Source organism: Salmo salar, chromosome ssa15 (assembly GCF_905237065.1).
Source record: "Salmo salar chromosome ssa15, Ssal_v3.1, whole genome shotgun sequence".
NCBI lineage: Eukaryota > Metazoa > Chordata > Actinopteri > Salmoniformes > Salmonidae > Salmo > Salmo salar.
Window position 1 is genome coordinate 102,860,866 of NC_059456.1, and position 25,350 is coordinate 102,886,215.

General features: G+C 43.5%; 1 protein-coding gene across 3 annotated transcripts in view; it reads left to right on the forward strand.

Moving 5' to 3' along the window:
- The window catches only part of LOC106572896 (AMP deaminase 2), a 114,137-nt gene that overhangs the window by 15,110 nt on the left and 73,677 nt on the right, over window positions 1-25,350 (forward strand). For all 3 annotated transcript variants that reach the window (XR_006759363.1, XM_045696459.1, XM_014147478.2), the window contains exons 2-6: window positions 19,446-19,570; window positions 19,731-19,861; window positions 20,084-20,152; window positions 21,861-21,972; window positions 22,199-22,385. Coding sequence is in view for 2 of the 3 variants with exons in the window: in XM_045696459.1 (XP_045552415.1) it covers window positions 19,446-19,570; window positions 19,731-19,861; window positions 20,084-20,152; window positions 21,861-21,972; window positions 22,199-22,385 (624 nt within the window). In the remaining variant the exon portion in view is untranslated. The remainder of the gene's footprint in view (window positions 1-19,445; window positions 19,571-19,730; window positions 19,862-20,083; window positions 20,153-21,860; window positions 21,973-22,198; window positions 22,386-25,350) is intronic.

Below are 25,350 nucleotides of genomic sequence, written 5' to 3' on the forward strand. Positions count from 1 at the left end.
GTTTAAAAAATAAATAAATAATAAAACATATATATATATATTTTTTAAATCGGCAAATCGGTGGCCAAAAATACCAATTACCGATTGTTATGAAAACTTGAAATCGGCCCTAATTAATCGGCCATTCTGATTAATCAGTCGACCTCTAATAAAAACTATTGATAATAACAATTGATAACAACTATTGGTAATAACTATTGGTAATAACTATTGGTAATAACTATTGATAATAACTATTGGTAATAACTATTGGTAATAACTATTGATAATACCTATTGATAATAACTATTGATCGTTCCCACTAATTGTTTAGACATGTACTGTCTGTGTGTATGTGATATCTCAGAGAGGATTTCCTAATAACTATGAATCAATACGTATGGATCATAAACCGCCAGGGTTTAGGTGTGCATGTGATCATAAACCACTATGGAACTCAGCGTATTCCCTGTTATGTGGTGTCCTCTCAGTCAGACTGGGTGGGATGTAATCTGTACAGCACAGCTTCCAGTGGGTTTCAGCAGTGATCGACAGTGTGGGGCATGATAGCTCCCACACAACAAATGATTTGCAGATGCCTACGTACAGAATGTGCGATGACCCTTAATACCCAGTAACCTCTCCATTGAAACTACTGCTCTACGGATCTCTCTCTCTCTCTCTCTGGCCCCATGTTATTGCATGTGATTAACCTGCGGACTATTGCCCCATATTGTAGGCGGGGCAACAATGTCTGCTGTCCCTCAAACAGCAGTTAATGGGGTAGGATGGGGTGTAGAGATATAGAGATCCCTTGACGGTTCAGTTCCTCCATTTTACTGTCACTCCACCTCATGTCTTTGGGGCGGCAGGTAGCCTAGTGGTTAGAGCGTTGGGCCAATAACCGAAAGGTTGCTGGTTCAAATCCCCTGAGCTGACAGGGTAAAAATCTGTCGTTCTGCCCCTGAACAAGGCACTTAACCCACAGTTCCCCTGGTAGGCTGTCATTCTAAATAAGAATTTGTTCTTAACTGACTTGCCTAGTTAAATAAATGTCTAAAGACAGTCAAACGAAGTGCACTATTTAGGGAATAGGGTGCCTTTTGATAGCATCCATAAACTCTCACAGCTGGGATGCTTGTTAAGAACTGATTGCCTCTGATGTTTGAGAGAGCTTCTGCCTTTGATCTTCTGACAGGTGCTGCTATTGAAACTGGATCAGCCCCCGATTCAGACTCCTCTTTCAGAGGAGTTTTTTCTCTACCTTTATGCAAAGCCCTGAGGAGCTCTGATGTCTGTTCTGTAAACATTTACTGTTAGATAAAATCATGATCTGTACAACCTTATATAACACATGTCATTATTTTATTTATTTGTATTTATTTATTTTGGGAAGAGGAAACAATAGAAGAGATAGAGTAGGAACATTAATCTTAACTTCTCACTACGTTTTGTTTTGATAATATAAGGCCACAGGACGAGACCCAGATGCAGACACGGGAGGCAGATGGTTTGAGTCTCTGATATTTATTGTAATCCAAGTGGCAGGCAAGAGAATGGTCGTGGACAGGCAAAAAGATCATAACAAGGTCAGAGTCAGTGTCCAGCAGGTACAGAGGGGCAGGCAGGCTCGAGGTCAGGGCAGGCAGTATGGTCAGGCAGGCAGGTTCAGAGTCAAGGCAGGCAAGGGTCAACACTGGGAGGACTAGCAAAAAAAAACAGAGAAAAGGAAAAAGCAGGAGCACGGTGTAACATGCTGCTTGACTTGACAAAATAAGACGAACTGGTACAGACAGACAGAAAACACAGGTATAAATACCCAGGGGATAATGGGGAAGATGGGTAACACCTGGGGGGGGGGGAGGAGACAAGCACAAGGACAGGTGAAACAGATCAGGGCGTGACAGAAAAGTCTTCATGTGGTTGGGTTGAGAAGGGGGTTGTGAATAAAATGAGTATTCTTGCTGTTTTTGGAATTGCCACTAGCTGTTTGGGCTTTATACGTATATACACCTGTTCTAAAAGGCCCCAGAGTCTGCAACACCACTAAGCAAGGGGCAACACCATGCAAGTGGCACCATGAAGACCAAGGAGCTCTCCAAACAGGTCAAGGACAAAGTTGTGGAGAAGTACAGATCAGGGTTGGGTTATAAAAAAAATGCAGAAACTTTGAACATCCCACGGAGCACCATTAAATCCATTATTAAAATATGGAAAGAATATGGCACCACAACAAATCTGCCAAGAGAGAGCCACCCACCAAAACTCACAGACTAGGCACGGAGGGCATTAATCAGAGAGGCAACAAAGAGACCAAAGATAACCCTGAAGGAGCTGCAAAGCTCCACAGCGGAGATTGGAGTATCTGTCCATAGGACCACTTTAAGCCGTACACTCCACAGAGCTGGGCTTTACAGAAGAGTGGCCAGAAAAAAAGCCATTGCTTAAAGAAAAATAAGCAAACACGTTTGGTGTTCGCCAAAAGGCATATGGGAGACTCCCCAAACATATGGAAGAAGGTACTCTGGTCAGATGAGACTAAAATTGAGCTCTTTGGCCATCAAGGAAGACGCTATCTCTGGCGCAAACCCAACACCTCTCATCACCCCGAGAATACCATCCCCACAGTGAAGCATGGTGATGGCAGCATCATGCTGTGGGGATGTTTTTCATTGGCAGGGACTTGGAAACTGGTCAGAATGGACGGAATGATGGATGGCACTAAATACGGGGAAATGATTGAGGGAAACCTGTTTCAGTCTTCCAGAGATTTGAGACTGGGACAGAGGTTCACCTTCCAGCAGGACAATGACCCTAAGCCTAGTCCTGGACTAGAATGTACTTTCAATGGAGTCTACACTGAGTGTACAAAACATTAGGAACACCTGCTCTTTCCATGACATAGACTGACCAGGCGAATCCAGGTGAAAGCTATGATCCCTTATTGATGTCACCTGTTAAATCCACTTCAGTCGGTGTAGATGAAGGTGAAGAGACAGGTTAAAGAAGGATTTTTAAGCCTTGAGACAATTGAGACATGTATTGTGTGTGTGTGTGTGCCATTCAGAGGGTGAATGGGCAAGACAAAATATGTAAGTGCCTTTGAACAGGGTATGTTCCAGGCATTCCGGTTTGAGTGTGTCAAGAACTGCTGGGTTTTTTAAAAAGAGGACAAAGGAGGCTGATACAAATTGTGCAGAGCAACAGAAGGGCTACAGTTAGTCAACTGACAGTCCTGTACAAAATTGATGGCCAAAGACCTATAAAAGAATGCACAACTCATCGTACCTTGACACGAATGAGGTATGGCAGGCGACGACCTTAAGAGTTCCACTTCTTTCAGCATAAAACAAGAAACTGCGGTTGCAGCGAGCTAAGGAGAAAAAACACTGGACACTAGAGGATTGGAAGACGTTGTCTGGTCTGATGAATCCCAGGTCCCTGCTGTTTCACAGTGATGGGAGGACTAGGGTACGGAGAAAACTTCATGAGTACATCTAAGGTGTATGGCTACGGTGTATGTAAACTTCCAACTTCAACTGTATGTGCTGCATAATGGTATGCATATTGGATTCTTCTGTAAACAGCTTTGTAGACAGTAGGGGATGCAGTCCGATCACATCATGAGCAGTGTCAGACATGTTTACAGTGTTAGTCAGGAGTCAGACCACAAAGAGCTGTTTTACCATCAAGAGGGGTAGGATCATTATGAGATGGTACTAAGACAATATAAGGATTTTATAAATGCTCATAACAAGTCCTATAACTGCATTACATTGCCTTACACCTGTCAACATTGAGTAAAATGTTACCAAATTATTATGTGCCTATATATTTTACCTTAGCCATGACGCCAAGAGATCCGAACCTCTTGACGAGGTTGCTAGGTGGTTGGGGCTCAGGTCGCTACAGTCCAGCATGACTCATTGAGATGAAATTATCTTTAGAGGGGTTTTTGACTGTTTTGAGCAATAGTGTGTCCCCTAAATGGCACCCTATTTCCGATATAGTGCACTACTCCCTATGGGCCCTGGTACAAACGAAGTGCACTATGTAGGGAATAGGGTGCCTTTTGATAGCATCCATAAACTCTCACAGCTGGGATGCTTGTTAAGAACTGATTGCCTCTGATGCTTGAGAGAGCTTCTGGCTTTGTTCTTCTGACAGGGGCTGCTATTGAAACTGGATCAGCCACCGAATCGTTCTCCTCTTTCAGAGGAGTTTTTTCTCTACCTTTATGCAAAGCCCTGAGGAGCCCTGATGTCTGTTCTGTAAACATTTACTGTTAGATAAAATCATGATCTGTACAACCTTATATAACACATGTCATTACTGATATGACCAGCGTATATCTCTTTTAAAAAGGTCAACAATAGCCGCTGTCTAAGAAACATTGGTTCCTCCTGACGTTGTCAAATGTCTGAATTAATTCAGTTCTTGATTGTCTGATTGAAGGAAAGAAGGAAACGTATTTAACCTTCACTCATCGATGTAGCCTCATAGCCGCGGGAAGTAAGGGGTTCTGAGGGTGCTGAAAAATTGGAATAAAATGAATAAATAATAATGCTAGTCCTGTATTAGCGGACCAATATAGAGTACCACAGTATGAGTCATAATACCCATAAAACCTAGCGGTCAAACAGGGAAATGGTTCCAATTGTTTTTCCACCATTCATTTTCTCCATATGGGATTTTAGAAACACTTAAAATAAGGGTTGTGCTTTGTGTAGGCTTACCCTGACGTGACGTTTTGATAACCACATAAATGTTTATGGGACAAGGTGACTTTGATCAATATATTCCTCTTTATTACCCCCTCCCCCCCCAAAAAAAATGTAATGCTAATGTAACCCTCTCACCAGGCTCGAATATGACTCTCACAATATTATCTTATGCAGAGTATCTCAGCAGCATGGGATGTTAGGTGAGAAGGACATCTCCAACAAGAATTCCTATTGTAAACTATCTAGGGTTATGACAATAGGGTATTAACTTCAGATGAAATTATTATAGGTTTCTGTTATTGAATCAGGATAAACATGCATTAAATTAAATTGAAACAATCAATGACTCCACCAAGGCGATATACATAACGTTCCATATGTGTATTAAAACATTTTCAAACACGAATACATTTTCAGACACAACATCAAAAGAAATAAAAAAATAATCCCCAATGAGTCGTGCACAACCCGTGTCCAAATTATTTCAAGTTTGCTTAAATAAACCGTTGGCGCGCGTTGGAGCTCAAAAACAAAATGACGACACCCAAAAATATCCAGAAGCACCTCACATTGTGGTTACTCACTACTTGGTCGATATTCCCTCAGCGAAGTATGGCAGTTCCATGCAGGTTTCCTCACAAAGTCCAAGGCAAGCACAGCTACCCATGCAGACAGTACTCCTTAGCCGTAATCGATATCCCATGGGAACACGAAATCGTTAAGCTTCCCAAGCCATTATCTCCCGGTGTCACACGATGCTAGGCTAACCTCAAGGCTGGCAAATACCTCCACGACGAGACGGTAGCTTCAGTCTTTACTAAGTTTTAACAAAATTATAACAACTCTTTTATAAAATAAAACATGTATTTCCCTTCATATCCTAGTAGGTATGGGTTTTGTTCTAGTTCTGTCGTCTTCTTTTATAATTTCTTTACCAACCGTTCTAAGGTAAAAACGTCCATCCTTTCATCAACGTCTTTTTTCCTCTCTTTTTTCCCAGGCCTCCCGTTAACCAGGTCAACTCCCATTGGCCACAACTTAACAAGCGACCTTATTGGTCAAAACTTAAACTTCAAAGTAAAACACCCTATTCACTTATACATTAAATAAATATTTCTTCAAAAAGCATAATGCATTAACAACATTACAGTTTAGGAGCAATTCAATCATCTTTTAAATATATAACCAATTAATTATAACAAATAAACTCAATACTTGGTTCAAACAAGGGTATTACACTCTCCCCCCACCAAAATTAGGCATGTCCTCATGACTTGTAAACACACAGTTGAAAAGTAATAAGTAACCGTGTCAACTCTTAACTGTCTACAACCTACAACTGAGACAAATCTTGTTAGATAATTGAAAAGGAGATACATTTGTATTTCCCTTATCCAATCCACTTGTATAGTGTGGAACAATATCTGACAACTGGGGCTAGACTTGGAACTCCAGGTTTATCATAGGTAAGTAGTACAGGAGCTTTCTTTATTTTCTGAGATCTTCGCATCCCTGGTCCTTCTATTTCCTCCGAAGTTTCCACTTCTCCTTGAACTTCTGGTTCCTCTTCTTGAATCTCCTCCATTGAATTAGATGTCTCATTATCATCTGCTTCAACTCCAGTTGCGACCTTAGCTTCTTGACTGGACTCTATTGCTTCTCCAACTTGTTCTGTTCTTTCAGGTTCCCCTGTCATTTGATTCCAGACTATGTCTAGGTCCAAGCTAAATGGTTCCGACATCAGTTTGTATTAGGCACGTCATACCATACTCCGATGTCCTCATCTTCTGAGTCAAAATCCTTCTCATCTTCTGGATTCTTAACCTCTTCAACTTTCTCATCATTCCGAGGAGTACATTTTCCAGGCAACTTTTCATTTCCCTTTCTTTTCCTCCTTCTTTGCAGGGTCCTTCTACTAGGAGTTAGTTCTATGTTAACCACAGGTTCTACGCGCACTTTCTGCCCCAGTGGTAGCAGGTGATTCCGATGAAGAATCTTATTGGGTCCATCTCCACTTTCAGGCTTCAAACGAAACACAGGTAAGTTTGACATCTGACTTTCCACCACATATGGTGTAGAAACCCAGCGATCTGCCAGCTTATGTTTTCCATGCAGTCCTAGATTCCGTATAAGGACTCTGTCTCCAGGCATAAGTTGCGTGTAGCGAATCTTCTTATCATATCGCTGTTTGTTTTCATGGTTTTGCTTTCCAGCAGTGCTCTCAGCAACTTTGCAAGCAGCTTGTAACTGTTTCTTCATATCAGATACATACTTGAGGTATGTTCTCTCTGACGAGCTATCACTCAAGACTCCAAAACAGATATCAACGGGCAATCTAGCTTCACGTCCAAACATCAGAAAATAGGGCGAGTAGCCAGTCGCTTCATTCCGAGTACAGTTATACAAGTGCACTAGATGACCAATATACTGACTCCATTTTTTCTTTTGTGTAGGGTCAAGAGTTCCAAGCATGTTCAACAAGGTTCGGTTCAATCTCTCGGGTTGTGGATCTCCCTGAGGGTGATATGGTGTTGTCCTTGACTTCTCCACTCGAAGCATATTCAGTAGCTCACGGATGAGTCGACTTTCAAAATCTCTACCTTGATCGCTATGCATCTTCTTCGGTAGACCATAATGGATGAAGAACCTTTCCCACACTACTTTGGTGACAGTGGATGCTTTCTGATCCTTCGTTGGAAAAGCTTGAGCATATCTCGTGTTATGATCCGTAATGACCAGGACATTCTCTGTGTTACTTGAGTCAGGCTCAATGGACAGGAAATCCATACACACAAGGTCCATAGGTCCATCATCTTTGGAAGTGTTTTCCTCTGTACACAGCGAGCGCAGGACTTACAGTAGTCCTCTATTTCCATCTTCATGCGTGGCCAGTAGAACCGGTCTCTGACAAGTCCATACGTCTTGTCAAATCCTAAATGACCTGAGTCATCATGCAGCAACTTGAGAACCATAGTTCTGAACTTCTCTGGAAGTAGTAACTGAGCACGATGAGTTTCGTTTGGCGGATGCGTGATCCTGTACATAACTCCATCTTCCATCTTTAGCTTCTCCCACTCTCTCAGGAGCAAAGAGATTAATGGATGTTTGATCTTTGTCACCCTGGTAACATCATGTTTATTAAGAGCAACCCACATCTCTCTCAAACAAGGGTCTTCTTGTTGCGATGCAGAAAGTTCCATAGTGCTCAATCTGGGCATTTGAGACTTCAACATGCTCAGGTTACAGTATGCTTGAGGCACAGCATGCATAGAGGCTCCCAGCTGATCAATCACTCTACTAGATGATCCAGGAGTTACTCTAACAACATTAGACATCTGGCACATGGCTCGGACACCAGATGCAGGAATGTCTCTCCAATCTTGTTCCACTGCAGATTGCTGATGAGAGCGGCGAGATAAAGCATCGGCATCTATGTTCTGCCTGCCGGGCCTGTACTTGAGACTAAAGTCATAGGTAGACAACGCAGCTAGCCAACGATGACCAGTGGCATCCAATTTTGCGGATGTGAGGACATATGTCAATGGGTTGTTGTCTGTTCTAACCTCAAACTTGGCCCCATACAGGTAATCATGTAGTTTGTCAACCACGGCCCACTTCAACGCAAGAAACTCTAACTTGTGAGCTGGGTAGTTGCGTTCAGAAGCGGTCAGGCTTCGACTCACAAATGCCACGGGACGCAGACCCTCACCTTGATCTTGGTACAGTACTCCTCCTAACCCTTCGCGGCTAGCATCTACATGGAGAACGTATGGCAACTGAGGATCAGCAAAACCCAACACAGGAGCTTTTGTGAGGCTTTCCTTCAGTGCCTCGAATGCTAATTCATACTTCGCCTCCCACCTTGATCCAAATGGTTCTGAGGGGTTAAGGTAGGCTTTCTCTTCCTTAGACTTTCTTCCTTTCTTGGCAGAGGGAAGATATCCACATAAGAGCTGATTCAGGGGGTAACTGACTTTAGAATAGTCTTTCACAAATCTTCTGTAATATCCACAGAATCCTAGGAAAGAACGCAGAGCAGTCACAGTTTCAGGCCTTGGCCATGTGGTGACAGCTTCAACCTTTGAGGGGTCTGTAGCCACTCCATTCTGGGATATGATATGTCCAACATAGTTGACAGATGTGCGGCAAAACTGACACTTGTCAAGGGACAGTTTTAGACCTTCACTTTTCAAGCGGTCTAACACCTTGAGTAACCTCTGCTCGTGTTCTTCCAGCGTCCTTCCAAACACGATTAAGTCATCGAGGTACACAAGAACTTCGAGTAGGTTCATGTCTCCAACTATCTTTTCCATGACACGTTGAAATGTTGCAGGTGCTCCGGATACACCCTGTGGCATCCTCTCAAAATCCAACTGGACAGATAAATGCAGTCTTCTCTTTATCTGTATCGCCCATCGGAATCTGATAGTATCCACTTCTGAGATCTAACACACTGAACCATTTGCTCCCGCTCAAACATGTCAGAGCGTCCTCCACACGTGGGACTGTGTACTGATCTGGAACAGTGCGCTTGTTGAGAGTCCTATAATCAACACACATACGTATGGTGCCATTTTTTTTCCTCACCACCACAATAGGAGACGCTAGGGGCTTCTCGACTCAGATATGATCCCAATACTTTTCAAGTTATTAAGATGCTTCCTCACATCTTCAACATCAGCTGGGGCCAAGCGACGAGATCTCTCCCTAAATGGTTTGTCTTCAGTAACTCTGATGGTGTGGTGAGTACGCTTTGAACAACCCACATCAAACTCATGTGTTGAGAACACTTCTTTCCATTCCATCATCTTTTCACATAAACTCTTCTTCCATCCTTCAGGCACTGAAGAATCTCCAAAGTTGAATGAAGAAGACATCAGTCTCTCAGATGAATCCTGCTTACTTTTCAATGGGACAGATGAGCAATAGGCGTACCTCGTTTCAGCGTGATCTCCTTTGTCGAGACATTCCTGACAGTAAGAGTGATTCTTTTAGATGACACAACTGCAACCGTCTGGATTTCAGGCCTCACTAGAAGTTCGTCGGGGAACTGGGGTTCTTCAGGCCTCTCTACCAGAATGGCTTGAGTAGAAGGTATCACAGGAAACTTTGGAATTCCAGTAACTCTCATCTGGCCACCAGGTGGCAGGGTGACAGGTTTTGTCTGTGCGAACCAGACCGTTCCTCTCTTCTTGTCATCATCAGTTGAGCTTTCTATCAGCCTCTCATATGCCTCTTTGATAGCAGGATGAACTTGTAGTGTGCTAAGGAAACCTTCACCTTCCTTTTCTTTGCAAGCAGTCATAAGTCTCTTCACTACAGATGTATTGGTGCCGACCAGAATAGAAACGTTACCTTTCATGGCCGGATCTGGACATACCAACACAAGTGCTTCCATGGTCTCTGCTACACCCAAAACCGATCCTGAGAACTCAAGCTTGAGTGACAAATAGCCATCATATGGATACTGATCAGAGCTAAGGCCTCATATCTCTAAGTTTCCTATAGGAATCAATGGCAAATGCGTCAAGTACTTGTCATAAAAGGATCTGTAAAGTAGAGTAATCTGAGAACCACTATCTAGCAAAGCTTTAGTATAGATACCTTCAATCTGTACAGGAACGACAGAACTTGGACCAACTAAACCTGTAGGTAGCATGTCTTTCATGTCTTCATACTTGTGGCACTTGGTGGAACGTATCTTCTCCGGGACGTCAGGCCGCTCCTTTACTGGGTCCCTCTGTAGTTTCCCATAGACCGCTTTTGTTTGATTAGGCGTGTGTTGACTTTCCTCAAGTTCTCTTCACCTTCACAGTTTCTCTTGAAATGGCCATCTTCTCCACATCTATAACAAAACACTCCGGGGTTGCTGTCGGCTTGTGTCTGTTCTTGTGATGGATTTATTCTCTTCTTTTTGCTTTTAAATGCCACATCTGACCTTTGTATGTCAGATTGAGCTGCTGTGATGTTAGCAGACATGAGACGTGTCATTTCAGTTTTTAACCTCTATGGGCTAGGTGGGACGCTTGCGTCCCACCTACGTAAACAGCCACTGCCAGCCTGTGGCGCGATTTTCAAAACCTTAAAAATCCTATTACTTCAATTTCTCAAACATATGACTATTTTACAGCCATTTAAAGACACGACTCTCGTTAATCTAACCACACTGTCCGATTTCAAAAAGGCTTTACAACGAAAGCAAAACATTAGATTATGTCAGCAGAGTACCAAGCCAGAAATAATCAGACACCCATTTTTCAAGCCAGCATATAATGTCACCAAAACCCAGAAGACAGCTAAATGCAGCACTCACCTTTGATGATCTTCATCAGATGACAACCCTAGGACATTATGTTATACAATACATGCATGTTTTGTTCAATCAAGTTCATATTTATATCAAAAACCAGCTTTTTACATTAGCATGTGACGTTCAGAACTAGCATACCCCGCAAACTTCCGGGGAATTCGCTAACATTTTACTAAATTACTCACGATAAACGTTCACAAAAAGCATAACAATTATTTTAAGAATTATAGATACAGACCTCCTCTATGCACTCGATATGTCCGATTTTAAAATAGCTTTTTGGTGAAAGCACATTTTGCAATATTCTAAGTACATAGCCCAGGCATCACGGGCTCGCTATTTAGACACCCGGCAAGTTTAGCACTCACCATAATCATATTTACTATTATAAAAGTTTCATTACCTTTTGTTGTCTTCGTCAGAATGCACACCCAGGACTGCTACTTCAATAACAAATGTTGGTTTGGTCCAAAATAATCCATCGTTATATCCGAATAGCGGCGTTTTGTTCGTGCGTTCCAGACACTATCCGAAATAGTAAAGAAGTGTCGCGCGCATGGCGCAATTCGTGACAATAAAATTCTAAATATTCCATTACCGTACTTCGAAGCATGTCAACCGCTGTTTAAAATCAATTTTTACGACATTTTTCTCGTAGAAAAGCGATAATATTCCGACAGGGAATCTCCTTTTCGGCAAACAGAGGAAAAAAATCCCAAAGGCGGGGGCGGTCGGGGTCACGAGCATAAGCCCAGTGTCCCTTGATCGGCCACTTGAGAAAGGCGATAATGTGTTTCAGCCTGGGGCTGGAATGACGACATTCTGTTTTTTCCCGGGCTCTGAGCGCCTATGGACGACGTGGGAAGTGTCACGTTAGAGCAGAGATCCTTAGTAAATGATAGAGATGGAAAAGAAGTTCAAGAAATGGTCAGACAGGCCACTTCCTGTAAAGGAATCTCTCAGGTTTTGACCTGCCATTTGAGTTCTGTTATACTCACAGACACCATTCAAACAGTTTTAGAAAATGTAGGGTGTTTTCTATCCATATGTAATAAGTATATGCATATTCTAGTTACTGGGTAGGAGTGGTAACCAGATTAAATCGGGTATGTTTTTTATCCAGCCGTGTCAATACTGCCCCCTAGCCCTAACAGGTTAAACCATTCAGCTCTTTTCTCAGCACTTCTATCTCAGAATTAGCTTCTTTGCAAACTGTGGCAACAGGAGCAACAGCTGATGACTTCACAACGCTCTTCGTTGTGGTCCTGTCTTGAATCATGTCCTCCTTCTCCCTTACTTCTTGCAGTAGTTCAGTAAAGGTTGGTGGTTCACGCAGTTTATAGGGCATGCGAATACGAAGCGCAACCATGTCATGTGAGGAGGCACCTCTCACTATTTGACCAATGCGTGTGCGATTCATTTCTGACAGCTCAATGCCTCCTTTTCGATAAACAGCATGCAGCAATTTGTCATATATAAATACACGGTGGCCCTTTAATTTCATTCATACAATATGAGGAAAGGGGAAGGAGGAGAAAGAGGATGAGGGTGAGGTCTTTTTTTATTAAACAACAACAATCATCTCTTGGCTGACCTCTGGTTCTCTGCAAGCACGTCTCAAACCATACCAGATTCCTCTTTCATACACACACACACACACACACACACACACACACACACACACACACACACACACACACACACACACACACACACACACACACAAAACACACACACACAAAAACACACACACACACAAAAACACACACACACACACACACACACACACACAAATGCAGGCAACCTCGACCTTCCCCAGAGCAAAAGAAAACATGTGAGAAAGCAAACGATGAGATAGAGGGGGGTTGATGTGAGAGAAACAGAGACTCCAGCCTTTTTCCTGAGTGATGCAGCCTGTCATCCCCCCCCCTCCACCCTGCCCCGCTGCACCACATGGTATGGTCCAGACTGATGTCACAAGCATTTAAATGAGGCAGGAAGAGCGGCAGGGACTGCTAGACAGCTGGGCCAAACCAGTCAGAAACAGGGGTGGGGGGCAGACAGATACACAGACATCGGGACAGAAAGAGAGACAGAGGGAGAGTGGATTGATCTACAGGACCAGTTCTGTGTATGTATGACATGACAGAGATTAAAGAGGACAGGGGACGTACCTGTGTGTGTGTGTGTGTGTGTGTGTGTGTGTGTGTGTGTGTGTGTGTGTGTGTGTGTGTGTGTGTGTGTGTGTGTGTGTGTGTGTGTGTGTGTGTGTGTGTTATTGTTTTGTCTGAGTGTGTATCTCGCTCACTCTCTCTCCTTCCCACCATCCCTGTCTCTCTCTCTTCGTGTGAGCCTATCTGGAAAGAAAAACTGTGTTTGACATGTTCAGTCAGGGCACAGTTTTGTGTCTCATCAGTACACGCAGCTACAGGATATAACAGGCAGAGAGGAGAGAGGCACGTATCACTACCCTGATACCAGACAAACAAAACAATGCTAGCTAGATAGCGATCTCTCTCCTCTAAACACCTTGCCTGGTCTCAGATCTGTTTGTGCTCTATAGCCAGCTCCTATGGATGTGTTAAGACACCACAAACAGATCTTGGACCAGTCTAGCTAATGCTTCGATACCCTGATCCCAGACAAACAAAACAACGCTAGCTATCTGTTTCTCTCCTCCCCTCTTAAACACCTTCTCCCTGCTGGTTAACTATCTCTAGCTATCTCTCTCCTCTTTAGCTATCTCTCCTCTCTCCCTCACCCTCTCTCTCTCTCTCTCTCTCATCTCTCCCTCACCCTCTGCTTCCCTGTCGCCAGACAGTGACTTGTGTAATATTCCGGTAGTAATGTGTGTGTGTGAGTGTGCCCATTGACCCCCCCCCCATTGTGGTAGTCTTAGCTGCACAAGTCTATGGTATCAGTAATCTCTTTGCTATCATTACTGCTGATGGTTAATGGAAACATACTCGTTGATGAATACCCACAACCCATGGTGTTGCCTGTTCCACACTCTAACCCACTGAGACACTGGAGCCACAGCTGTACAGTTGTGGACTTGACACAACAATCGGAATGTTGTTGGGGACATCTAAAACTCAAAACAGGAAACCAGTAGTGTGGACGAGTTCAGAGATCAGCCCTCTCTTTGAGGAGATTGATTACACAGTGTTGGAATTCAATATTTTGAACATTGAGATATTAAAGACATTAAAGATCAAACGCATAGTATATTAAAGGAGTGAGATCTGTAGAAAGACAGAGTGGCTTTGGAATGTGTTGGGTGGACGGGAGGAGAGAACCGTGTTGATACAGGAAAGACAGATGGACATCTGTAGATTAGGTGAAGGAGGGGTTGAGGTCAGGAGGTGAAGTCAGATCCCCTTAAGGGAGTAATAAGGGTTTAATATCCTGTTACCCTTTTCCTGTTAAACCATAAGATGTAAGGATTGGAGAGGAGGAGGAGTGTCTTAAGGGGGATATATATATCTGTGATGTGAGAAATGTTTGGCTGTCTGAATTACAGCTGTACAGAACCTTTGGGAAGAATTAAACTTGGTTAAAGCTTCTCTAGTGTCCGTGAGTTACTTACTCTGAAAAATAAGAACCTATCAACAGGAAGCGACGACCTTTCACTTTTGACCTTTACTCTCCTTAGTATCAGATGGTTTTCATTTAATCGTCGTCCCTCCCTGAGGACTTTTGACGACAACAACAAGCAACAAGCTCCGGGTGAGATAAAACAGAGCGGTCAGGTTAGTTCTCAGGTGTGCTTTTGAAATGTGAGCTTTTGGCTTGAACCAGAGAACATCCCTGGTTCGAGGAGAAAGCCCAATGAAGGTTAGGGTTTGGACCGACTATGTTCTGTGTATTGCTATTATGCATTGGATGGGAAGTCAATTAGCAAAGGAATACCATTACACCTCCTTGTCAAGCCTCACCTACAATTGAATCCAAAAAGATAATGGAGAAGTGATCATGTGTTATATATAATATAGAAATGTTCTGTACTATTTTTCCCGTAGTCTCTCATGACAGACTGTGGAACTTTAATCTACCAAATGGACTTGTTGGCCAGAGCACATGCAATATATGTTTCTGGGCACCAATGTTATGTATTAACTGTATTACCTGAATACCCGGAGACATGATAGACTGATTGTCCTAGTCGATGATTTTGCAGGGGCATGTTGTGTTTCCGGGTCAAATCTAAGTCATTGGTAAATCTGAGATTAGGTTACCTGAGGTTCCATGCAGTACAAGCAGAATCTATGATCCGTACAGATTATTGTCATGATGCCATGTATCTCGTCGAACTGTGTCCCTGTAGAGCCATAATGGAAGCTACCCTGTAGAGCCAAGTACAAAATGTAGCACCGTGTGAAACGTGCCTGCTGGGGACTAGTTTCTCCTTGGTGTGTATTGTGTGGATGGGGAGTTACGTAACCATTAGATGATCTAAATATAGAAGCCATTAAGGGATCAGTTACATACAGGCCCATAAGGCTTAGCGCTGCTATTATTGCCACTGGAAGCATACTGCCCTCCACACACACACATACAGGTAACTTAATCAAAATAAAGGAAACACCAACATATAGTGTGTTAATAGGGCGTTGGGTCATCACAAACCAGAACAGCTTCAACGCACCTCGGCATAGATTCTACAAGTGTCTGGAACTCTATTGGAGGGATACGACACCATTCTTCCATGAGTAATTCCGCTCCAGAATCTCTCATAAGTGTTCAATTGGGTTGAGATCTGGTGACTGAGAGATATACACACACTTTAAACCCCCTATGTTCCTTTGAGACCTCTCTTTCAAAGTCACTGAGATCTCTTCTTCTAGCCATGGTAGCCTAAATAAAGGGCAGCTGGGCATTTTTATACATGACCCCTAAGCATAGACATTAAGCTAAATCTCTTGAGTCCTACAGTATCTGTCGTTCTGCCCCTGAACAAGGCTGTTAACCCATTGTTCCCCGGTAGGCTGCCATTGTAAATAAGAGTTTGTTCTTAACTGACTTGCCTCGTTAAATAAAGGATAAATATATATTTTTAAATGTTTGTGGTTGAGACTGATGTTTTTTTTTGGGGGGGGGCTATTTCTTCTGCATGCGTAGATACCAACCACTAGTCTGTGTGATTAACAGGGTGTCACGACTTCCGGCGAAGTCGGCCCCTCTCCTCGTTTGGGCGGCGTTCAGCGGTCGACGTCACCGGCTTACTAGACACCACCGATCTATGTTTCCCTGTTCGTTTTGTTTTGTCTTAATTAAACACACCTGTTTATGATTCCCTGATTATGTTCATCATTTAACCCTCTGGCTTCCCTGTTTGTCTTGTCCGTGATTGTTCATGTTTTGTGGTTGTTGGAGGAGTTTCTCCCAACCCTGTTATTTTGCTGTGGGAGAAGTTTTATTGTGGTTTTTGAGTAAACACGTTTTGTTTGCACTCATCCCTGTGTCCTGCGCCTGACTCCGATACTTCTCCAAACGAAAGCGTTACAGAATCACGGACAAGACAAACAGGGAAGCCAGAGGGTTAAATAATGAACCTAATCAGGGAATCATAAACAGGTGTGTTTAATTAAGACAAAACAAAACGAACAGGGAAACATAGATCGGTGGTGTCTAGTAAGCCGGTGACGTCGACCGCTGAACGCCGCCCGAACAAGGAGAGGGGCCGACTTCGGTGGAAGTCGTGACACAGGGGCGGAGCTAGAGTTGTGTTTCTGAGACAAGGGGCGGATCCCAAAAAGAAAATGAAAAAAATCTCCCCAAAACGTCTAAAGTTTGAACGGTTTGAGCTACAAAACTATTATGACCCATCTATGAAGATCTGAGACACTCACAAGCTACACAACAGTCGTTAGAAGGTAAAGGGTTCTTCGACATAGAATATCAAAGGAAATCCCAGGACATAGTGTCTATAATACTGTAAAAGGTTCTTCTACATAGACCATAGTAAATCCCAGGACATAGTGTCTATAATACTGTAAGGGGTCCTTCTACATAGATCATAGTAAATCCCAGGACATAGTGTCTATAATACTGTAAGGGGTTCTTCTACATAGATCATAGTAAATCTCAGGTTATAGTGTCTATAATACTGTAATAAACTCACATAGTTTCTGTCACAAACTCCACACCGTGTTCTCTGACTAGTTGGATATTAATTTCCCACTGAGCAAACCATTTCTATACTTAAAGCATTCATATGAATCATTTTTTAAATCAGTTTATCTTATTTTCTTATTAACATTTCTCAATAAAACTCACGAATTCAACTGTTTATGTCAAATAGTTTTGTGTCCTACTTGTAACCCTGGTTGTCCTGAACAGAACATGGTTAAACACTTCATTGTAACCCTGGTTGTTCTGAACAGAACATGGTTAAACACTTCATTGTAACCCTGGTTGTCCTGAACAGAACATGGTTAAACACTTCATTGTAACCCTGGTTGTCCTGAACAGAACATGGTTAAACACTTCATTGTAACCCTGGTTGTTCTGAACAGAACATGGTTAAACACTTCATTGTAACTCTGGTTGTCCTGAACAGAACATGGTTAAACACTTCATTGTAACCCTGGTTGTCCTGAACAGAACATGGTTAAACACTTCATTGTAACCCTGGTTGTCCTGAACAGAACATGGTTAAACACTTCATTGTAACCCTGGTTGTCCTGAACAGAACATGGTTAAACACTTCATTGTAACCCTGGTTGTCCTGAACAGAACATGGTTAAACACTTTATTGTGAGGCTAAATATGAGGGCAGAGCAAATAGATGAATGAAAGTACTGGTTCCAGTGGACTCCAGTAGCATGTGTGTCAGGCTGTATATAGTGCTGGACAACGATCCCTCTGACATTCTACCACTTTAGGTGTCTGAGGCCGGAATTAAATATTAAACAGGAACATTCATATTTTAGATCCTGGTCCGCTGTTTGAGGGAGCAGATTACTATTGTCGCACCAGCAGACACTGATGCTGATTCCTAAGTGCACTCTGGGGGACAGGAAGGTGAAGGACATACCATATCCATCTGTCTGGCTGTCTGTCTGGCTGTCTGGATGTCTGGTTGTCTGTCGGGCTGTCTGTCTGGCTGGCTGTCTGGCTGTCTGGCTGGATGTCTGGCTGTCTGGCTGTCGGGCTGTCTGTCTGGCTGTCTGTCTGGCTGTCTGTCTGGCTGTGTATCTGGCTGTGTATCTGGCTGTCTGTCAGGCTGGCTGTCTGGCTGTCTGGCTGTCTGGCTGTCTGGCTGTCTGTCGGGCTGGCTGGCTGGCTGTCTGGCTGGATGTCTGGCTGTCTGGCTGTCTGTCTGTCTGTCGGGCTGTCTGTTGGGCTGTCTGTCTGGCTGTCTGTCTGGCTGCTTGGCTGTCTGTCTGGCTGTCTGTCAGGCTGGCTGTCTGGCTGTCTATCTGGATGTCTGGCTGTGCTGTCTGTCTGTCTGTCTGTCTGTCTGTCTGTCTGTCGGTCGGTCGGTCGGTCAGGCTGGCTGGCTGTCTGGGTGTCTGTCTGGATGTCTGTCGGGCTGTCTGTTGGGCTGTCTGGCTGTCTGGATGTCTGAACTGTTTTCAACAATGTTGTGTTCACATGTTCCTACATCAGATGTCTTTCCATCCTAGCTTGTACTGTTCAATGAGCCCCTTGACCCTTGGCCCAGGTCTTGTAACTGTAGTTAGAATGTTATTGTTTTTCTTGCAACTGCATTTGCTTAATCAACATGGAGACATTGAATCCTGTGCTGGCAACAAGGCCAGTGTATTGTTGATGGGTTTTAGGCTCCACCTGAATGGTCCATTGTGTCTGGAGGCAGAAACAGCGGCTGAGTTCAGACCTCCAGCACTGGGCTGGGTTACTGTTTTGGCTCTGCTCTGTATATTGTCCTGACCGTGGTCAGGCTGAGAACAACAAGCGTATGTGGCTTCTGTGCTTCCGGTTTATGAACTGTGGAGTAGGTAGGCTAAGCTTCGTAAAAAGGGGAAAGAAACCTCATCTTGGAAACATCTGATTTGGCACGGTGCAGATCGGCATGACAATCTCTCTCGCTCTATCTCCTCTCTCTCTCTCTCGCTCTCTTTATCTCTCTTTATCACTCTCTCTTTATCACTCTCTAACTCTATCTCCTTCCTCTCTCTCTCTCTTTATCTCTCTTTATCACTCTCTCTCTCTCTCTTTATCTCTCTTTATCACTCTCTATCTCTCTCTCTTTATCACTCTCTCTCTCTCCTTCCTTCCTTCCTTCCTTCCTTCCTTCCTTCCTTCCTTCCTTCCTTCCTTCCTTCCTTCCTTCCTTCCTTCCTTCCTTCCTTCCTTCCTTCCTTCCTTCCTTCCTTCCTTCCTTCCTTCCTTCCTTCCTTCCTTCCTCTCTCTCTCTCTCACTCTCCCTCCCTCTCCCACTTTCTCCCTCCTCTCTCTCTCTCTAGTTGATCGCCGTGGTGCCCGCCACCTCCTGACTTCCCAGCATTCTTTGCCAGGGATCCCCGTGGTGCTGAAACAGACAATTGACCTACGCACCTCCATGGACGGCAAATACAAGGAGATCGCTGAGGTAAGTGAGATCGAAAGAATGGAATTTGTGATCGTTTAACAATACAATTCCAGCCACACAGGTGGATAAATTGAATTGAAAATCGTTAATAACAAAAACGTTTTACAACTCATTTCCAAGCAAGCTCTAAACAAGCTACTCTCTCTGTGTCTCCATGTAGGAGCTGTTCTCTCGCAGCTTAGCAGAGTGTGATATGCTCAGCACCCCTTATGAGTTCCCTGAAGACAGTCCCATAGAACAGCTGGAGGAGAGACGACAACGACTAGAGAGACAGATCAGCCAGGATGTCAAGTAAGAGAGGGAGGGAGGGAGGGAGGGAGGGAGGGAGGGAGGGAGGGAGGGAGGGAGGGAGGAAGGGCAGAGGAGGGAGACAGAGAGGAAGGGCAGGGGAGGGAGAGGGAGAGAAGAGAGAGAGAAAAGAGAGAGAATTAGTAGTCAGCAACAAGTCCTCATGAATCCCAATAGAATCATGTTGGAAGTCTCTAAAAAAGCTTTTTGTTATGTCTTCTACAGGTTTGAGCCAAATATCCTTCTGCGAGCCAAACAGGAGTTAATGAAGACTGACAGCGCTACTGACCTAGAGTGAGTACAGTAAGGAGACTCACATTAGCTCCGCTAGCTACTGACCTAGAGTGAGTACAGTAAGGAGACTCACATTAGCTCCACTAGCTACTGACCTAGAGGTAGAAATACAGTATGGAGACTCAAAATCAAATCAAATTTATTTGTCACATACACATGGTTAGCAGGTGTTAATGCAAGTGTAGCGAAATGCTTATGCTTCTAGTTCCGACCATGCAGTAATAATATCTAACAAGTAATCTACCAATGCCACAACAACTACCTTGTACACACAAGTGTAAAGGAATGAATACGAATATGTACATAAAAATATATAAATGAGTGATGGCCGAACGGCATAGGCAAGATGTAATAGATGGTATGGAGTACAGTATATACATATGAGATGAGTATTGTAGGGTATGAAAACATATAAAGCAGCATTGTTTAAGGTGGCTAGTGATACATTACATCAAGATGGCAAGATGCCGTAGATGGTATAGAGTACAGTATATTCATATGAGATGAATAATGTAGGTTATGTAAACATTATCTAATATAAATAATATAAACTGGCAAGTGATAAATTGATTACATCAATTTTCCCATTATTAAAGTGGCTTGAGGTGAGTCAGTATGTTGGCAGCAGCCACTCAATGTTAGTGATGGGTGTTTAACAGTCTGATGGCCTTGAGATAGAAGCTGTTTTTCAGTCTCTCGGTCCCAGCTTTGATGTATCTGTAATGACCTCGCCTTCTGGAAGATAGCGGGGTGAACAGGCAGTGGCTCGGGTGGTTGATGTCCTTGATGATCTTTTTGGCCTTCCTGTGACATCGGGTGGTGTAGGTCACATTAGCTCTGCTAGCTACTGACCTAGAGTGAGTACAGTAAGGACACTCACATTAGCTCCGCTAGCTACTGACCTAGAGTGAGTACAGTAAGGAGACTCACATTAGCTCTGCTAGCTACTGACCTAGAGGTAGAAATACAGTAAGGAGACTCACATTAGCTCCGCTAGCTACTGACCTAGAGGTAGAAATACAGTAAGGAGACTCACATTAGCTCCGCTAGCTACTGACCTAGAGGTAGAAATACAGTAAGGAGACTCACATTAGCTCCGCTAGCTACTGACCTAGAGTGAGTACAGTAAGGACACTCACATTAGCTCCACTAGCTACTGACCTAGAGTGAGTACAGTAAGGACACTCACATTAGCTCTGCTAGCTACTGACCTAGAGTGAGTACAGTAAGGACACTCACATTAACTCTGCTAGCTACTGACCTAGAGTGAGTACAGTAAGGACACTCACATTAGCTCTGCTAGCTACTGACCTAGAGTGAGTACAGTAAGGAGACTCGCATTAGCTCCGCTAGCTAATGCATTGGCTTTAGCTCAGCAGGCTAACACAGTCTTGTGGCATGCAGAGTACACTGGTCGGTCACATATAGTTTATCTCTCATATAGTTTAGCAGTCTAGGCTTTAGCTCAGCTGGCTAACACAGTCTTGTCTATGAACCGTTTCTCTTCCCCTATCAGCCTCATATTCAACTCTGGTCCTCGAAGACAGTCCACAGTTTTTTTTCTTCTTCATTCTAGCCCTCTAATCAGGGAATGATTTAGACCTGGGACACCAGGTGGGCGCAATTAATTATCAGGTAGAATGGAAATGCAGCGGACTCCAGACCTCGTGGGGTAACATACAACACCTGGCCTATCGTCTTGTGTTAGATACCTGAAGGAGCAGAGCCAGGCATTCATGGACCTGTACCCCAAGGAGAAAGAACGGGAAGGAGAGAAGGAGTACCAGCGGGTCTCCATCTCTGGAGAGGAGAAATGTGGGGTAGGTCACAGAAATATCCCCCAAAAACCCCTCCATACCATATCCTGCTGTAGGGCCTTTGAGCAAGGCACTTAGCTAACCTCTACAAACTGTTCCAGTGGCAGCTCATGGGTGTGGGTTGAAAAGGAAAAAGATGATTGAGAAATTACAATGTAAAATAAAGTATTATTTTTCTTCTAAGGTCCAATGGCTAACCTGTGCCCTCTCTCCCGCTCCCTCTCCCCAGGTTCCCTTCACAGACCTGCTGGATGCTGCTAAGTGTGTAGTGAAGGCCTTGTTCATCAGGGAGAAGTACATCGGCCTGTCCATGCAGAGCTTTTGTCGGACCACAGCCAGCTACCTGGAGGAGCTCAGTGACAGACCTCTAGATATGGGCATATACGAGGAGATCCCGGAGACCTCTGTTACTGCAGGTAGAGAAGACAGACAGAGAAACACAGACAGACAGACAGACATGCAGACAGACACACAGAAAAACACAGGCCGACAGACAGGCAGACAGGCACGCAGGCACGCAAACAACACCTAGCACAGACTGTGTGTAAACTGGGAGAATTTTCATCATTGAAATTCAACATTTGAAACCACACGCTGTCAAAGGTTAATCTGCTGTTAGCACAACTTCAAATGGCTCTCAGCCAATCATTATGCCTCTTCAGGACTAGCGGTTTCATAATCATCAATAGAAGTCATTTTCACACTCCATCTGCTCTACCACCTAGCAGCACAGACTGTCACGCAGTGTACAAACCAGTGGGAGAATTATCACCATTGAAATGGAGTGTGGTCATTGGTATGGAGCTGGCAACATGCTTGGCCCATTCTAACCCATCTGTAGGGATTAGGAGCACAGCAAGAAGAAGAAGAAGAAGTTCTGTGTCTGACGGTCTAGCTTTCCTGGCTCCCCAGTGGTTGAACCTGCCTCCCAATTGGGGGAGCCTATGCCCATCCATAGCTGTACCCCTGCCCAGTCATGTGAAATCCATAGATTAGGTCCTAATAAATGGATTTAAACTGATTTCCTTATATGAACTGTAACTCAGTAAAATCTTTGAAATTGTTGCATGTTGCGTTTTACAGTTGAAGTTGGAAGTTGGAGTCATTAAAACTCGTTTTTCAAACACTCCACAAATTTCTTGTTAACCAACTATAGTTTTAGCAAGTCGGTTAGGACATCTACTTTGTGCATGACACAAGTAATTTTTCCAACAATTGTTTCCAGACATATTATTTCACTTATTATTCATATTATTATTTCACTGTATCACAATTCCAGTGGGTCAGAAGTTTACATACACTAATTTGACTGTGCCTTTAAACAGCTTGGAAAAATCCAGAAAATTATGTCATGGCTTTAGAAGCTTCTGACAGGCTAATTGACATAGTTTGTGTAGCGGGGTGCGTACTGGCGGCAGAGAAGTCAGGCGCAGGAGAGCGAAAACTGTTTTACAAAGGTGTCGTTTAATAAACATAAAAACTACTGTAAACAAAACAATAAATGAATGGGTCAAACAAAACCCAGTATCCACCAGCATAACATACACAAGCACTACAAGAAACAATTCCGGACAAGGACATGGGGGGAACAGAGGGTTAAATACACAACATGTAATTGATGGAATTGAAACCAGGTGTGAGGGAAGACAAGACAAAACCAATGGAAAATGAAAGGTGGATCGGCGATGGCTAGAAGGCCGGTAACTTCGAACGCCGCCCGAACTAGGAGAGGAACCGACTTCGGCGGAAGTCGTGACAGTTTGAGTCAATTGGAGGTGTACCTGTGGATGTATTTCAAGGCCTACCTTCAAACTCAGTGCCTCTTTGCTTGACATGATGGGAAAATCAAAAGAAATCAGCCAAGACATCAGAAAAAAAATTGTAGACCTCCACAACTCTGGTTCATCCTTGGGAGCAATTTCCAAACGCCTGAGGGTAGCACGTTCATCTGTACAAACAATAGTACGCAAGTATAAACACCATGGGGCCACGCAGCCATCATACCGCTCAAGAAGGAGACACATTCTGTCTCCTAGAGATGAATGTACTTTGGTGCGAAAAGTGCAAATCAATCCCAGAACAACAGCACAGGACCTTGTGAAGATGCTGGAGGAAACAGGTACAAAAGTATCTATATCCACAGTAAAATGAGTCCTATATTGACATAACCATGAAAGGCCGCTCAGCAAGGAAGAAGCCACTGCTCCAAAACCGCCATAGAGGCTTGCAAGTCGAAGAACACCATCCCAACCGTGAAGCACGGGGGTGGCAGCATCATGTTGTGGGGGTGCTTTGCTGCAGGAGGGACTGGTGCACTTCACAAAATAGATTGCATCATGAGGGAGGAAAATTATGTGGATATATTGAAGCAACATCTCAAGACATCAGTCAGGAAGTTAAAGCTTGGTCACAAATGGGTCTTCCAAATGGACAATGACCCCAAGCAAGTTGTGGCAAAATGGCTTAAGGACAACAAAGTCAAGGTATTGGAGTGGCCATCACAGGCCCTGACCTTAATCCTATAGAAAATGTGTGGGCAGAACTGAAAAAACGTGTGTGAGCAAGGAGACCTACAAACCTGACTCAGTTACACCAGCTCTGTCAAGAGGAATGGGCCAAAATTCACCCAACTTATTGTGGGAAGCTTGTGGAAGGCTACCCGAAACATTTGACCCAAGTTAAACAATTTAAAGGCAATGCTACTGTCACGTCCTGACCATGGTAAGCTGTTATTTACTATGGTAGAGTAGGTCAGGGCATGACAGGAGGGTTTATTCTATGTGTTCTATTTCTATGTTCTTAGGTTCTAGTTTTTGTATTTCTATGTTGGTTTGTTTGGGATGATCTCCAATTAGAGGCAGCTGGTCCTTGTTGTCTCTAATTGGAGATCATACTTAAGTAGGGGTTTTTCTTCCTGGGTTTTGTGGGTAATTATTTTTGAGTAGTGTTTGTTTCTCCTCTGCGTCACAGTTTGTTGTTTTGTCTATTCAGTTATTTGATGTATTGCATAGTTTCACAGAGTAAATAAAATGTGGAACTACACACACGCTGCACCTTGGTCCTCTCCTTTTGACAGTCGTGACAGCTACCGAATACTAATTGAGTGTATGTAAACTTCTGACCCACTGGGAATGAGATGTAAGATATAAAAGCTGAAATAAATCCTTCTCTCTACTATTATTCTGACATTTCACATTCTTAAAATAAAGTGGTGATCCTAACTGACCTCAGACAGGGAATTTTTACTAGGATTAAATGTCAGGAATTGTGAAAAACTGAGTTTAAATGTATTTGGTTAAGGTAAGGTGTATGTAAACTTCCGACTTGTGTTTTTGTTCAGTATATTCTTTCTAAGCTATTCTATTTGATTCTATTCTATTT